At 39.4% G+C, this 15236-nt stretch overlaps 2 protein-coding genes and 1 pseudogene across 8 annotated transcripts in view; 2 read left to right on the forward strand and 1 right to left on the reverse strand.

Annotated features, from left to right (window-relative positions):
* The window catches only part of LOC146470320 (melanopsin-B-like), a 29328-nt gene extending 25873 nt beyond the window's left edge, over positions 1 to 3455 (forward strand). For all 7 annotated transcript variants that reach the window (XM_085122424.1, XM_085122423.1, XM_085122425.1 and 4 more), the window contains one exon: positions 1843 to 3455. In XM_085122424.1, the coding sequence (XP_084978550.1) occupies positions 1896 to 2954 (1059 nt within the window). In that variant the 5' untranslated portion in view covers positions 1843 to 1895 and the 3' untranslated portion in view covers positions 2955 to 3455. The remainder of the gene's footprint in view (positions 1 to 1842) is intronic.
* Positions 3456 to 8607: 5152 nt separating this feature from the next.
* Positions 8608 to 9882, forward strand: LOC146470321 (uncharacterized; annotated as a pseudogene).
* Positions 9883 to 13694: 3812 nt separating this feature from the next.
* Positions 13695 to 14793, reverse strand: LOC146470322 (parapinopsin-like). Its single transcript, XM_085121983.1, has one exon. It carries the CDS (start codon positions 14791 to 14793, stop codon positions 13747 to 13749), a length of 1047 nt encoding a protein of 348 aa, XP_084978109.1. The 3' UTR covers positions 13695 to 13746.
* Between the last annotated feature and the right edge of the window lie 443 nt (positions 14794 to 15236).

Here is a 15236-nt window from a genome sequence, read left to right on the forward strand (position 1 = left end):
CCTCGAGAAAAAGTACTGTTACCTTTCTGTAGAATTATTATTTAGCAAATAGCACGAAATTACGGTTGAATACGGCCACATGTAAATATAGCGAATTATTCCCTTAAAAACTAAATCCGGCTACGGCAAGCAACGATAAAAAGTTAAATCCCCATGTAAAGCTGGATACAAATAAGACGAACCCTTCAACCTAATTGATCACTTTGACCTTCTCAACCTCAAAAACACATGAACTCGCAAAAAAACACAAATTCTGTACACATTTCCTACCGCTCTTTCACTTTATACTGGTCAAACAAAATGAAGATGATTTTTTTCTACAGTACTCGTGTACTGGAACGGGGATGCTCTGGAGCTAACTCGCTAGCGAAGAGGAACCTTCAGCACTTCGGGATCTTCTACTTACAATGTTGAAGTCGCGATATTGAACTCTCAACTCAACTGTATTTCAAATTAAACTCTCAACTATTACTCCTTTTATAAGCTAATTGACAGGAAGCTGCCTAATCAAATTATAGATCGATAATACAAAGTTGAGCAGCTATCACTGTGTGAATTTAACACAGCAGAACCAATGAGGAATATAACAGATGATAAACAAACAAGAGAAATGAAGTTTGCTAAGTATATGGCTTCATTTAATCCGCTGATCCCTCCCTCTACACTTTAATTCTTCTTAAACATTATCTCCTTCCTTTGAAACCTAAGCTAGACTGACATTTGGCGTAACACCAAAAATAATCAACAAACTCTTGAGATTGATTAAGGAAACCTGTACTACAAAGTTAACAATCAATCATCGTTGACATCAAATTCATGAAATTAGAGTATTTATTTCCAAATATATCCTCCTCCGCAATCTCTTTTAACCCTCAGTAAGTCCCAATAGTGACCAGAAACTAATTTCTCTCAACAGTATTCTAACTGATGAAGAACACAATTCATGTGAAAAAAGGAATTAGTTACCTAAAGATAAAATGTATTAATGATTAAACATTTTCTCCAATCTAGCAACAAGAGTTATCCAGACGTATCTAATCGATGATCAATGACATCAATGAGTAATCGATGGGTAATCAATGAGTAATCAACCGATTAGTCATTGATTATTGGCGATGATCAATGGGTAATCGATGACTAATCGATGATCAAAAATTTTGTGGCCTATCGATTACTCATCGATGACATCGATTACTTATCGATGTCATTGATTATTCATTGATGCTATTGATTACTCATCGATTACCTATTGATTACTTATTGATTACTCATTGATTACCGAATACCATTTCTTGTGGATCGTCGTTAAGAATATGGGTATGGAGAGTTTTTGTACACCCACCCGGTGGCTTAAGTTCTGTAGACTTTGAGCGAATCAATTTTTGAGAATCATTGCATTTAGAAAATGACGGAGAACATGCATGCTAATATTGGCGCTTTAAAAAGGGTTCTAGTCACTTTCCATTTTTTTCTCCGACCGGCAATGCTTGGATACTGTTACTTGTTGTTATCATTCCACGTGATTCCACGAGCGCACTTTGGATATGAGATGATAGATAGCCAACGAGGCATGTAGCGCCCAATTAGCTATAATATCCAACAAACGCCTGTGGAATAGCTGAAAGATATATATTGCTAGATCATGGTGATGTCGTTTTGCAAGAAACAACGAAGGCAATTTAATGGCCGCTATTTCTCGGGCATGGTGTAATGGCTGACACCCCATGGCCGCTAAGCTAAAGCGATCAAAACTGTTGAATTGCATTATCCAATGATCTTATTTTAATAATTGTTAATTATTATAGCGGCAGTTAATGAGCTATGACTGTATATTTTTTACAGGGTTTAATCGCTGAACAGGAGAAAACAACACTAGCATAAAGATACAAAAGAGCATGGTTGCCACTATCTATTGTGTTTTAGCTGTCATCACGGCCTTTATCTGTGCAACAAGTGTGCTCTTGAACGGTTTGGTGTGCGTGGTATTTTACAAAAATAAACAGCTGTTAAACGCTCCAAATATTTTTATCGTTAGCGTGGCGCTCAGTGATCTTTTATACTCAGTAACATCTTTACCACTCTTGGTCATCACAAATGCACTTGGAAGGTGGATTTATGGAGACAGCGGCTGTACAACAACAGCGTTTATCGCTACCTGGGGTGGTCTGACTTCTTTGATGAATCTCTCTCTTGCCTCGTATGAAAGATATGTTGCGTTGGTTTTCCTTTACAAGAAGAATCGGACTTTTTCGAGAAAGAGAGCGATTTGTTTGTCAGTGGCCATGTGGTTGTACGCTTTGTTCTGGAGTGTGATGCCATTGTGTGGCTGGTCAGGTTTTGAGCTGGAAGGAATTGGTACGAGTTGTTCAGTGAGATGGAAGTCACGCGACAAGATGGATTTATCGTACAACATTTGTTTGATATTGGCTTGTTATATACTGCCAGTCAGTGTTATGATTGTCTCGTACCACAGGTCTTCCCGCGAAATTAACAAATGTGCAAGGCGAGCAAAACAGACCTGGGGGAAAAAATCGCCTTTTACAAGAAAAGCACTTGAAATGGAGCGAAAAATGGTTGTGTTATTCGGAGTGATGACCGTGGCTTTTCTTGTGGCCTGGACACCATATGCTATTGTGTCACTTATATCCATGATCGCTGGACCTGACACGATCGGTGACGTCACGGCATCAGTCCCGGCATACATTGCCAAATCATCAGCGTGTTATAACCCTATTCTTTACGTTTTTCTGTACAAACGATTGCGGCGAGAGATAGCGTTGGTTTTGCACATACGCAGGAAATCCATCAGAACAAGAGGAATTGATAACATGTTCGTTAGTAAGTTTGGAGGCAGTTCCTTTTGTAGAAAACGTTCCTATGACCTGAACACCTCAAGCCGAACGAAAACCCAGAGAAGTACGTCGTTGAGCATTCCTGCAGGGCTAAATCTCTAAGCGGACTGCCTCTCAGAGACTAAGTTGCAAACTAATTCTAACCTAAACCATTTACACTGCAAGGGTCACACCACACAGATCCGTGGTATGGCCTGTGCCTCACGTATGCTCACAGCCATATGTCCCTGGTAGTGGGAAAGCTGTTTTGTCCTATTTAGCCTCATCAGTATGACATAGCCGCTAGTACTCCTATACGATCCGAGAGCCGTGTTTCAAGCGCCCCTCAATGTTTCGGCTATCTTAAAAGGTCGAAACAGCTGCCAAAGGCCGCCATTGCCCGGGTGATATGGCTGTGCGCGTATGCAAGGTACTGGGCGTCATTTATTGTTACCTTTGCAATATAGATGGTTTGCTTCTTACTTGCTTCAGTGCAATTTAAAAACTCCCGGAAAACTAAGTTAAGACCATGAATTCTGTTAACTAACCCCTAAACGTCTATTGGAAAAACTGTATTTCCTTGTTTAAGATTCACTTAATAAACGCCCCATTAATATGACGAAATCTATTATGTTATATGGCTAGAAATCGATATGGTTATATGGGTAAGTTCCGCCCGAAAAGGGTACCTCTTTCATGTAAATAAACTAAACTGATTGTAGGGCTGACACGTTCCGTAGTGTCAGCCCTACAATCATGAGTTTGGTTTATTTACACGTAAAGTGACGTCTGGCAAGTGCATTTCTACTACAAGAGATCCGGCAACGAAACGTTTTCAGAACAGTTTATTCGTGCGTCGTGTGGTCCTCTGAATTCAAAAGTTTCGTAATTCTTTCATGTACCCTCTGCTATGTGTAAGGGTAATTAATTTGGGGAGGAGGGGTAGCCTTTCCGGCTTTTTGGTACATCGGATGCCAAGTGATGTCTTTGGCTGAAAGGTTTTCACAGTTGTTCTCGAAGCTTTTCTTCTCGGCCAGCTGTTAAGGACGGTGCCTACGAATACAAAAGTATTTTTTCGCGGCTTATGACTATTCGGGAAAGGCAGATCTTAGCAAGGGCTATGGAAATCCAGAAAGAAAATTGGGGGTAGCCACGCATTTTTTAGAGATAATTAGGCAACAATTATTCTGAAAAGCAGTAAAATACAAAGCAATGTGTGGCATTTTTTTCCAAATTGAAGCTTTATTATCTCTGAAAAATGCATGGTTACCCCTAGTTTATTTATTTATTTATTTATTTATTTTTTTTTTTTTGGGGGGGGGGGACGGGGGGATACCAAAGCACTTGCTAAATTCTGCTTTCCCCGAAAAGTTTTAAACCGCGCAAAAATATCCTTGTATTAGTAGCCACCACCCATAGGAAACCCGAGTATCACGAGATGCACAGAACGTATGCGTAGTAACAATAGCAGGCACCGTCCTTAAGTATTCGGACATTATGTTTTTCTCAGTGCGCGAGCGGGCGAAATTCTATAAATCATGCAATCTTATTGGTTCCTGGTTGGTTCGAATACGATTATTTACCGGAATGATGCCCCTTTCGCATACTTAACCAAACATTGTACTCTTTTCTTGGCACCTCAAAGATAAGCCAAAGTCTCGTTTTCTTTTCAGTCAAGAAAGGTAATCCTTCTGTTCTAATTCCTAACACAAATTTCTAGTGAGTTTATAAAACCCTTTAAAATACTTGGATTTAATTGCTATTCTTTCGATCACCGTCTTTTGGCGACCCCTTAAATACGAAGGTAAAGTATTACAAAGTATCCTCTTGCAGGGAAGGGAGGGGAGTTGTGTTTGGAACTTTACTGCTCGTCAAAGTATCACATTCAATTGCTAACTTCTTCTTAAGTGGCGGAAAATATTTTTGCGGGAAATAACCTTGTCTTCAGCATCGATGTTTTTGCAAGTTGAAAAAAATGCAAAAATTAGCATGTGCAGAAATAATTTGATGCCGTGAGTAGTGCAGTCAAATTAAAAGCGTGGGTCGAACCAAAAGAGAACGCGAATTGAAATGGGTTTTGTTTATATCATTCGGATCGTTTGTACCTAACCTATAAGCACTCCACTTCGCCATGAACCAGCACATGGAAAATCTTGCTTAATCTTAGGATTAATACTGTTGATATAATGCCCTGGGCCCAGTTGTTCAAAGCCCGGTTAGCTAATCCTGGATCAACGCAAACTTTGACTAGAGTTTAATTGTTAATCGATAAAGATTTTTCCAAAAGATTTTTGGCCCTCAATTTTTACTTAGATCTTTCTTTACCTTTAGCTCAAAATTAGCTTTTCAAACCATTTTTAACGAGCGAGCTGAAAGCCTCGATTAAAAGCTAATCAGGGATTAGCGTTAATCGACTTTCAAACAACCCGGCCCTGAAGCGTTGTCGTCATTTTGAGTAATCGCGTGACTTGATCGATTTAATCATTTGATCTGTATCACGATCAGCGAGGCATCTTTTTATAATGAAAGGGTTTGTCCTGATCTAAACTTTGGCTGCTTGATATCCTGTGTTCTTTCATCCTTGAGGTAAGTCAGCGAATGCTTATTTTGTAACTACAATTTAAAGGATATCAACCTGCGAGAAAGCCAATTGAATCAAATCAAACAGCAGTAGCAAATGAAATAAGTGCTTAGTGACGTTCGTTTAAATTGTTGTCGTTTTAATAAGGTTTCTCCCGCAGTCTGAAACAGTTAGAACCACCCTGTAGCTGTACAGTATGAACTGAACTGCATGTCAGCAGAGAAGTGCTCGGTAGCTTTTATTTGAATGGGTCAAAATTTAGGATTTCATACACAGACTTCAGTAAGGGGTAAGGCCACAGTGGACGCCAAATAAACAACACCATAAACAGTACGCTGTAGTGCTATTCGCTTACCGAGGAAAACTGCAAAAAGCCAAATCCAAAGTACACCTGAGAAAGATTGAGTCTAAGTGTTCAAGACAAGGTCAATCTTCAATGGGAGGCCAGTACCTAAACTTCAAATGGTAATTAATCATCTGCGTTATTATCCTGTCAAATGCGTTTGGTATGCGACACAACAGCTGCAATTGTAATCTCAGCGTTGCACTATGTCCACGTTTGAACTTTGAGGTTACACGAAATATGAAAAAAAAAAAGTGAAGGAGCTTGCGCAAAAAGCCGGTCAAATACGAGTAAAAAACAAGTTGTGCCCTTTTCGTTTATGTAAAATGTTCTATCGACTCATTTTTTCCATGTGGGACATTTTGCAATTATTCCTTTGGGCAGGATATCAAAGGCTTTAATTTTCGTTAAAACAAATTTCTGCCAAGGTCAGGAGGTTAGACTTTATGCTAGAAGCAAATCCTTTTTTTAAAATTATAACACATGTTCACATAAATGTGGCTAAGGTTACGTTGAAATACGACTGAAAGTGAGAATCACCACCCAAGTAAAAGTTGCTGAGAAAACCTGAAGTCATTGAGAACAAACTGAAACATTTGAGGTCCCAGAAATGTTTTTCCCTCCTTGTCAGTGGACAATAGGCATTAATCGTATTAATCCACTCGTTGTTTGCAAGATTCCAATGCCCATTGTTACAGGCTGTGGCATGTGTAAAGAATACCCTATAATTTTGCGTAGAACAGTAACTCATACCAAAACGTTAATTGTGCCACTTCAGTTAACATAAAATGTTGTATTTATTCTCATAACAATGGTTTTACATGATTGACAGCTCATGAATAACAGCTCTTAGTTCTCTGATGCCACGATTGCCTCCCGAACTTCAATTTTCAATCAACTAAGCACAATGTAAATAATTATATCCATAGTCATTTTTCATTCCCTTGTGCAATATGTGAAATAAGCGTTTAAAGATACTGTAATTAAGGGAAAGACCAAACCAGTACTCAGGGTGAAAACTACCCAAAGAAAAACGTGTTATATGAACCGAGATCGTGCTTACAAGTATTGAAATTTAGAAATTCATCTTGACAAGTAGCTTCAAACCTAATCCCTCTGATCACAAGTAGTAATTGATAAAAAAAAACCCACCATGGTGTTGCTACTTACTACATATATTTTGACATGCGAAAGATTGCGTTAATTTGGCTCTCTTCTCATGAAGCTCCCACTCCCCGTCTCCCCTCTCCCCCACCAAACCCACCACCACGCCAATCTACTCGGTACCTCAAGTACCTTTATTCTTTCTTGACACTAACAGACAAGCGTGATGGTCTTTAGCCAGCTCATTACTTTTAAGCGCAGATAATTGATTTTTTTAGCTACTACTATTTTGCAGTTAATAATGGGCAATAGTACCAGCCCTTCCCTGACAGGATCAGCAGACCAATAAGTTCACACATCGGCCTTCAGATCGCGTTTAGTTTAATCGCGGGCGCATCATTTTCCTTCAATCTTCTGTTCTGCGTGATGCTATTGAAAAAAATCTTCCTTGCTGAAGAAACCCCACAATATCCTCTGCTGTTTAGTTTGGTTGTGGCCGATATGTTGACAGGTAATTAGTTAAGCCGAGCGAAAGGCTAACTTGTATCAATCTGAACGACCACTATAGTAGTAACTGATTAAAAAAAACCCATCATTTTTTGACCAAAAAAATTGAAATTCCTGAAGCATGGATGCCCACGATCAAACAGTACAACAACCAATCGGTACAACAGCGGACTTCAGAGGGAAAAGCGTGTAGGAAGATGGAAATTCCCCAGTCACTAACACCCAAAGCGAAGTTCAAAGTGAGCCAATCACCACTAACCACAGTACTAGTTATATTGATACACGACCCGTCGACTCTATCGCCTGATGAAGACCAGCTGTATAACGGGCGAAACGTCGCGATATAAACGTATGCTGTACAATCGTGAGACAAACGGTTAATTTTGATCTATCAAGGAACGATTTATTTCTTTCTCGCTCCTTTTTAAGGGACTGAGCTGCTTCATTTCATGTTGGAAATGTAAACTGTGTGAAATAAAAGCGGTTTTCAACGAGTTTCGCTTAAAACCAAAACCCCGCGGAGGCCGACAGCGAGGCCTAGATCCGAGTTTACATGATCACCCCAGTGGCCCCAGTTAAATAAATTTGGCCGAACGAGACTAAGTACTGATTTTTTGATAAACAAACATGGCCGCGATTTTACGTGAAAGCGCGTCTGTGCGGATTAGCAAACAATTTGGTTATTCGATGTCCAAACATCACAGAAAGGTTTCAGTCGCTTTTTTTACCTGAAGTTTGGTCATTAAGAGGGATCACGGATGCAAATTCTGCAGCGAAAAACGAGAATACTGCAACCAACGACTAGCTGACTCTAGAGACTCGAAGAGGATCAGTATCTATACATAGTTCACAGACCTGCTCCTGCAGAAATTGACACTCACGACAGGTGGTAAGACTTCCTCCATTCCACTTTATCGTTGCCTTCTCTATTTTTTTCATTCATGTACACTGTGGAATAATAACGGGTTTATAACGTGAAGGGTTTCGCAATTTTTTCTAAAAATAGATTTTTTGGTACAACGCATGGGGACGCGTGGACTCCACGCTTACGGTCTCGGGCTGTATATGAGAGCCGGCTGCCGGCGAAGTTCGCCGGCTACTCTGCGAAGTTTCGCCGGCTACTTTGACTTTTGATCGGCTGTTAAACATTTAAAATTTAGCCTAGAACAGCTTGAAACTAAAAAAAAATCAATGCGGCATTAAATAAAAATGTTCTCCCAATTCAGTCGTTGTCCCTTGAGTTTCTTGAGTCACACAATTTCTCACCTGTTAAATATGAAATATGGAATAAAAAAAAAACGTTTTCTTTGTTGTGTCCATTTTTTTCTGTCGCTGCATTAGTATATTTCTGAAAGGTCACGGTTGTATCAACGATTTCAACGCGCAATGGTTTAGTTGCGAAGTCAGCCATGTTGATTAAACAGAGGAGAGGAACTGGTGTCAATTCTTGCCTCGATTACATTCGCTCTTCAGTTCCGGTTCATGTGTTTCGACGATGGAACCCAGCCGTAGACGTACGGGAGGCGGCAGTATTTTAGCATATTTTAATAAAACAAAGCAACACTTGGCCTGACAGGGGGGCCTCAGCAATCAAGCGCATTAAGAGGCGGATGAGAAGCACAATCCAAGATGATATGCTTGAGGCACTGATGCAAATTGCTATTAACAGTCCAAAGGCAAGGGAATGGACCGGTGTTGTGAAGGAAGCAGTTCAACAGAGAAGAAAGCTGGCCAAGAAGGCTGCAACTGGTAATCGTAACACCTTTACAGTTTCAACGAGTACTGCTGCAGTTCAAGTGGAGATTTCTCAAACTGAAGACGAAGAGCCTGAGAATATTGATGACAGCGAAGTAGTTCAGATGGAGGAAGAAGACTTAAGTTTAATGCTGCTACTGCAATGATGAAACTACCAGATGGTGGAGACAGATAGCTCTTTTGAGTCGGACAACGATTATGACTAACGTTATGTGCGTGATACTCTGTAGTAATAGTCTGCCGGGCAAAGCGTTACATTGCTTCGTCCTGGCTGACTTGTCCCTGGCTAGCAGTTCTTTATTTATCCAATGCTGCAGTAGTTTAAATACCTTTTTTTTTTTTTAGGTAGCAAGCAGTTTTTAGTAGCTTTTAAAAGTCATGGAAACATGTGGATATCAGTAATGGTTATGCTTATGACCATAGACTGATAGTAAGACAACAACAAAGCAAGATAAACTTTCATTGTACTTCTAAACATTGTTTTCCTGTTTCATTTGATTTAATACTTCTGGACTTCAGCTATGCATCTGGAAATGCTTCACATTGCTGTATACTGTATGTAATGAAAAATTCCCAAGATTCAGTATTCTATGGTTGACGTTATCCTTTTATTAAAATTGAACTTCACCTGAAAAACTAAATACAGTTATCACTAATGCTGTCCTTACTTAATCAATATTTATTTTAGTACTGAATTTGATGCCAGAATGCAGGAAATGGCATTTCTGGGCTTCCAGATTCCAAAATTTTATGGGAGAGCATGCCCCAGACCCCCTTAGAGGGAGGGGCCTTACTGTTACAGCCGCCCACTTTAATAGGTCTGCCGCCTACTTCTCTCCATCCCTGATTATGCCTCGTGGAATAATATATATTTTAAGAACATCAAATTTCCACTGGGCAACTATCAGCCGATAGTCCAGATCGACAGAAATACTCTTTGTTAATAGCGCCCGGTAAAGGACCATTGCATCTGACGCCTCTTGCTCAAATTTTCAGCACTAATAATTTCTATTTCACTACAGCTACACGTTTTTGTTTTTATTATTTCTTATGATCAAGTTTATAGTTTTTAGCTTGTTATGTTGCATATTGTTTGAATATGGTTTTGACAAGTTTAATTATGAGTACGCATTACACTGATAACCACAAATGTGCGGTGGTGGATCCATACCTTCAGGTGAGTGGGGGAGGGGGGAGGGGGGAGGGGGGTGCTCTTGAAAGCTCGACTTGCTTTTCTTCGTAAAACGAACGAGCCTCGGTTTTAGTCAGTAAATTAAGGAGGGAAGGTTGGGTAGGTAGGAAGCCCCAGGGCTCCTCTTCTAGCTCCACCACTTAAGTATTAGCACAGCGCAACATGTTGTGGGTTCTCACGGTGGCCACGTTGGTGGTGAAGAACAACAAAAAATATCTGCATAAAAATAAAACTTATACCCCAAAGGAAATCATTTCATTGGCTTGTACCTCCAATGTGGCCGCCGTGAAAACCTACTATTAGTTGTTTACTATTTTAAGACAGTAATGGCTGTATTTCATTTCACTATGCGTTTAAAGAGGCATTGTCACCTATTGTTAGTGTCACTTTGAATAGCTTGAAAACATATTCGTATGAATGTAAACGTTAATCAAAAACAAAATTGGCGATCATTTTCAAGCTTCTCCTGCGTGTTTTGGACTGAAACATTATTTTTTCTCGGAGAAATTACTTAATATTTTCCAGCCGGTGCTCTTAGGGCAATTTCATGTTAGAGAAGAGGTTCTTGTTAGTCGTGACCATCAAACAGCAACTGAAAATCTCCGTGACAGTGCCCCTTAATCGTGCATTTTGTTGGCTGACTGGAATTACATGTTATGCGCACGCTCAGTATGATACTGTAGCCTGAAAATCCTATTAAATGGAATTGGAACGCTTAGTGATAAAAACATACAGCTTTGTCGTTAGAAACTGAATTACACGGTATATGCCATTGCAACTGTTGCCTATGATAACAATAGAAATATAACAAAGCTTAAATACAATTCTAACATCTAGCTTTCTGAATAACTATTTTAAATTTTAAAAATGTAAAATCTAATTCTAAAATAGAAACATCTGTTTTGGACTCTTTAACTGATCGTGTTCTTAGGAGCTATAAACTCAAGCGATGACGACTTTTGTCACAGAAAACAGAACCTAATTGCAATTAAGAAAACTGACTCGAATGTGTGAAAACGATGGAGCCAGTCCGTCAAGCAGACTTTCTATATATTGAAAAGTATTTCTCTTTAGGAACTTATTGGTGTTTGGAGCCAATTATTTACTAAGGCTACTATAGTAAAAACATTTTGCCCTGAAAACACTAACTTCCTCAGATTAACACTGTCGACAAGTTAGGAAAATGCAATGTTATTAATTCCTTCCAAAGAAGTTATTTTGCTCGCCGGATAATGTAGGGGGTTTTCACGTGACATCACCAAATTCTAAAACTCAACACCGTGAGGCCTACAGAATTTTTACCTTCATTTAAGGAAAGATTACCTAAAAATATATCTCTTCACAATCCCTTAGCTCGATATCGTGCATTCTTTTGACAATAAAACAGTTTGAATTTTCGAATTTTCATCGTGCATGATATCGATAAATCATATTTGTAGATTTTTAGTATTTTTCGATCTATTGTACATTTTAATTAATCATACATTTCGTATTTTAGACTCTTATCTATTCTGATACTTGCATATCTAGTTTGTATTTATGTAAATACGCAGTTTAGCTTTCGGGCTGCCAAGTGTTTTATCAATAAACTATCTATCTATCAGGGGGACGGCTGTGACAGAGCTGTTCCGTATCTTCAAAATGACCCTTCCGGCGATTTTCAACATTCTAAACAATTTAAGTATAAGGAGATATATTTGTCTATATTTTTGAAAGTTCACAAGAGAAAACAAACCTCTCTTCTGGCAAAAGTGAACTCCAGGTGTTCTTTTCCTATTTCCAGTCGCCATGTTTGTGCCCCTCAGAAGGGCACCAATATGGCGTCTCCATAATTGTGTGGAACATTATGTCAAATAATTCGAGTACGGAATACCTCACAGACCTGAGGCTTGGACAGAGTCCTATAGCGTGTCAATTTCTTGACTTCATTCATTCAATGGTTTTCGATTTTTATTTTGATGGCGTGACAGTGAAAACCCCCAATTAACAGCTTTTCACTTGAATCAGTGTCAGTTCACATAACATCAGCTGGTTTGTATCAGGACAAAGCAACTACCAGTCCATCGTAAACAGAAACAAGGTCATCGTGGTAATCGGCCATTGTATTGCCTCTTCCTGCGCAACACGTACAGACACTACTAACCAATCTACCAAGAGCTATTCCTCCTTCTTCAACTCATCAAAAATGAAAAAGTATTTTGGTCTATGCCAAACGAAGACTAATTGTTCTGTTGACAATTGTCCAGAAGTTGTTGTTTATGAAAATCCTTGACTTTACGGATTCGAAACGCCTACCTTTTAGCTTACTGCTTAATGAAAGTTTAAATTAGAGACCGAAATGCCCATTGTTTGCTTGCTTAGGTTTAATCCTTACAAGGTCTCAATGTGAGTCTCTGGCTTTTTGACCAATCAACCAGCCTGTCAACTAAGCGCGTCACGTTCTTATGTCACGCATTCCCAGTTCAGTATAAACACCTGTAGGATGGCATTATTCCTATCTCACCTCCTCAGTTGAATAATAAACCTTCAAATTAGTTACCAGTTACTTTCTTCTTAGAATATTACTACTTGCTTAAAAGAGCAGATCGTACAAATAAAAGAAGTTATCCGACCAAACATTTCCCAAACTAGTACCATACGAAATGTATGAAGGACATTTCAGGAAAATATGCATATTGATATTAAGTAGAAATAATTTTCTGAGAGATAATAACTGTGAAAGACGTTCGTTGCTCCTGAGGAAAAGGCACACTAAGACATTTGCAATTATAAAATCTCATCTTCCTCTACCACTGTGGCTTTGAATTTTATTAGAATTAGAAACGGTGTTAACAGAATAAGAATGTTTGGTTTCATCAACGTATTTGATAATTTAAGGTAAATTGGCCACAGAAAAGAGATTCGAGTGCTGACGTTTCTAGAGTTAGCCCTTAGTCAGAGCGAATGAAAGCGTTGTGTGTTGTATGTGTTTATGTAGTGAGCAACTTAGAAAACAAGAATAAGTTACTCGAGTTAAAAGTGTTCTTTGATTCTGTGGGGATTAAGAGTGACCAATCGGAAGTTGAATTTTTGCTCTTTTCAAACTTCGTTTCCTGGCTTTTGAGATGCTTGGAAATGTATCAGTAGCTGTTAAACAAACTTTGATGAAAGTTTTCCCTTGTGGGCTGAGTTGCTCGAAGCATGGTTAGCGCTAACCATTGGTTAAGAGGTATTAAAACCTATAGGTTGTCATGGTATTTAACCCGGGTTAGCGCTAACCATGCTTCGAGCAACTCAGTGGGCCCTGGTCGTTTGACACCTTGGATTCTAACTTTTAAGTTATTCAACTTGAAATTTCAAATGTGTTCACTCGTTTTAAATATGGGCGCATGTTGTCTAAAGTGAATAGGAACAAGATGCTGAAGAATACAAAGAAAGGCCCGAAAACAAAGCACTAACAAGGATTCGACTCAGCTCGTAGTCGGCTTGTCACAGGCTCTGATTGTTTTTCTTTCTTTGGTGACTGAGTTTCGCTTCGTTTAAATGAGAGCTGGCTTGATAGCCCTCTCGATTCATTTGATCTTCTGAAAGAGCTGCTTGATTTCCTTCGTAGCATGGAATAAATCTGCAGCCGCAGTTTCCTGTACAGAAACACATAGATAATAGGGTTTAAACAAGTTGAAGATTTAGCAAGGTATGCTGGGATTGAAGCGGTGACGTTACTGACGACGCCAGGCCCGGCGATCATGGATATTAGAGACACGACAGCATATGGGGTCCAGGCCCCAAGAAATGCCACGGTCATTACTCCAAACAACAGCACAATCCTGCGCTCTGATTCAAATGTTTTTCTGGTAAATTTTGACGACTTTCCCCAAAGCTCCTTCGCACTTCTTCCTCCGCTTATTATTTCCTTACAACATTTAAAATAAGAGAAACACATGACGCTCACTGGTAGTACAAAACAAGCCAGCATCAAACAAATATTATACGATAAATCATTCTTGTCGCGTGACTTCCATCTCACTGAACAACTCGTACCGATTCCTTCCAGCTCAAAACCTGACCAGCCACACAATGGCATCACACTCCAGAACAAAGCGTACAGCCACATGGCCAACGAAACGCGCCTCGCGTGCTGAATCGTGAATGTTCTAAGGCTTGTAAGTGGATGCACTAGGGCAACGTACCTTTCGTACGACGCAGCTGTTAATTGCATCAAAGAAGCCAAGCCCGTGAAACAAGTGATAAATGCTGCCAGTGTGCAGAAAATATCTCCAAAAATCCATCTTCCGTAGGCGTTTGCGGTGACATATAGTGGTACAGTGGTCGCTGAGCAAAACAAATCGCTGGCCGCAACACTAATAATGAAAACGTTTCGTGGATTTCGGAACTGTTTGTTCTTATAAAACACCAAGCAAATAAGACTATTTAAGGTGACACTGGCTGAAAATATCAGCGCTGATATGACAGCAAATGCCGTGTAAGTAACAGCGACCATATTCAAATGGCTAGGCTTTGAGTTGTGTAGTTAATGAAACTAGTGCGGCGCTTTTCATCAACCTATCATCAAGCCCGAAAAACATCCGGCCGAAAGCATTTTATTATTCAAAGTAGGATGATTAGGAAAAGGATTGAAAATTGAAAGAGATGTTCAGTGGTGGGAGTGCGATACAAGTGGCGAAGGAAACATTTGCGATAAACTGATCAAATTATGACTGAAGAACGGAGGGAAAAATTCAATAAGCAACAAAACTGACTGAAAAGTGACATTTGGCTTTATCGTATGGTAAGGCCATAAATATGGATAAGCCAACGCTCCGTTTGGCTTATCATTAGTGAGCTTATAAGCTGTTTGTAAGGGAGTGGTGCGAGGTAAGTGGTAACAAAATCCTTTTTTCAAAACAAAATTTCTTTGAGTAAATTAGCGGTGTTTCTCACATA

This window comes from Pavona decussata, unplaced genomic scaffold (assembly GCF_977016875.1).
Source record: "Pavona decussata unplaced genomic scaffold, jaPavDecu1.1 SCAFFOLD_114, whole genome shotgun sequence".
In the NCBI taxonomy this organism is placed as follows: domain Eukaryota; kingdom Metazoa; phylum Cnidaria; class Anthozoa; order Scleractinia; family Agariciidae; genus Pavona; species Pavona decussata.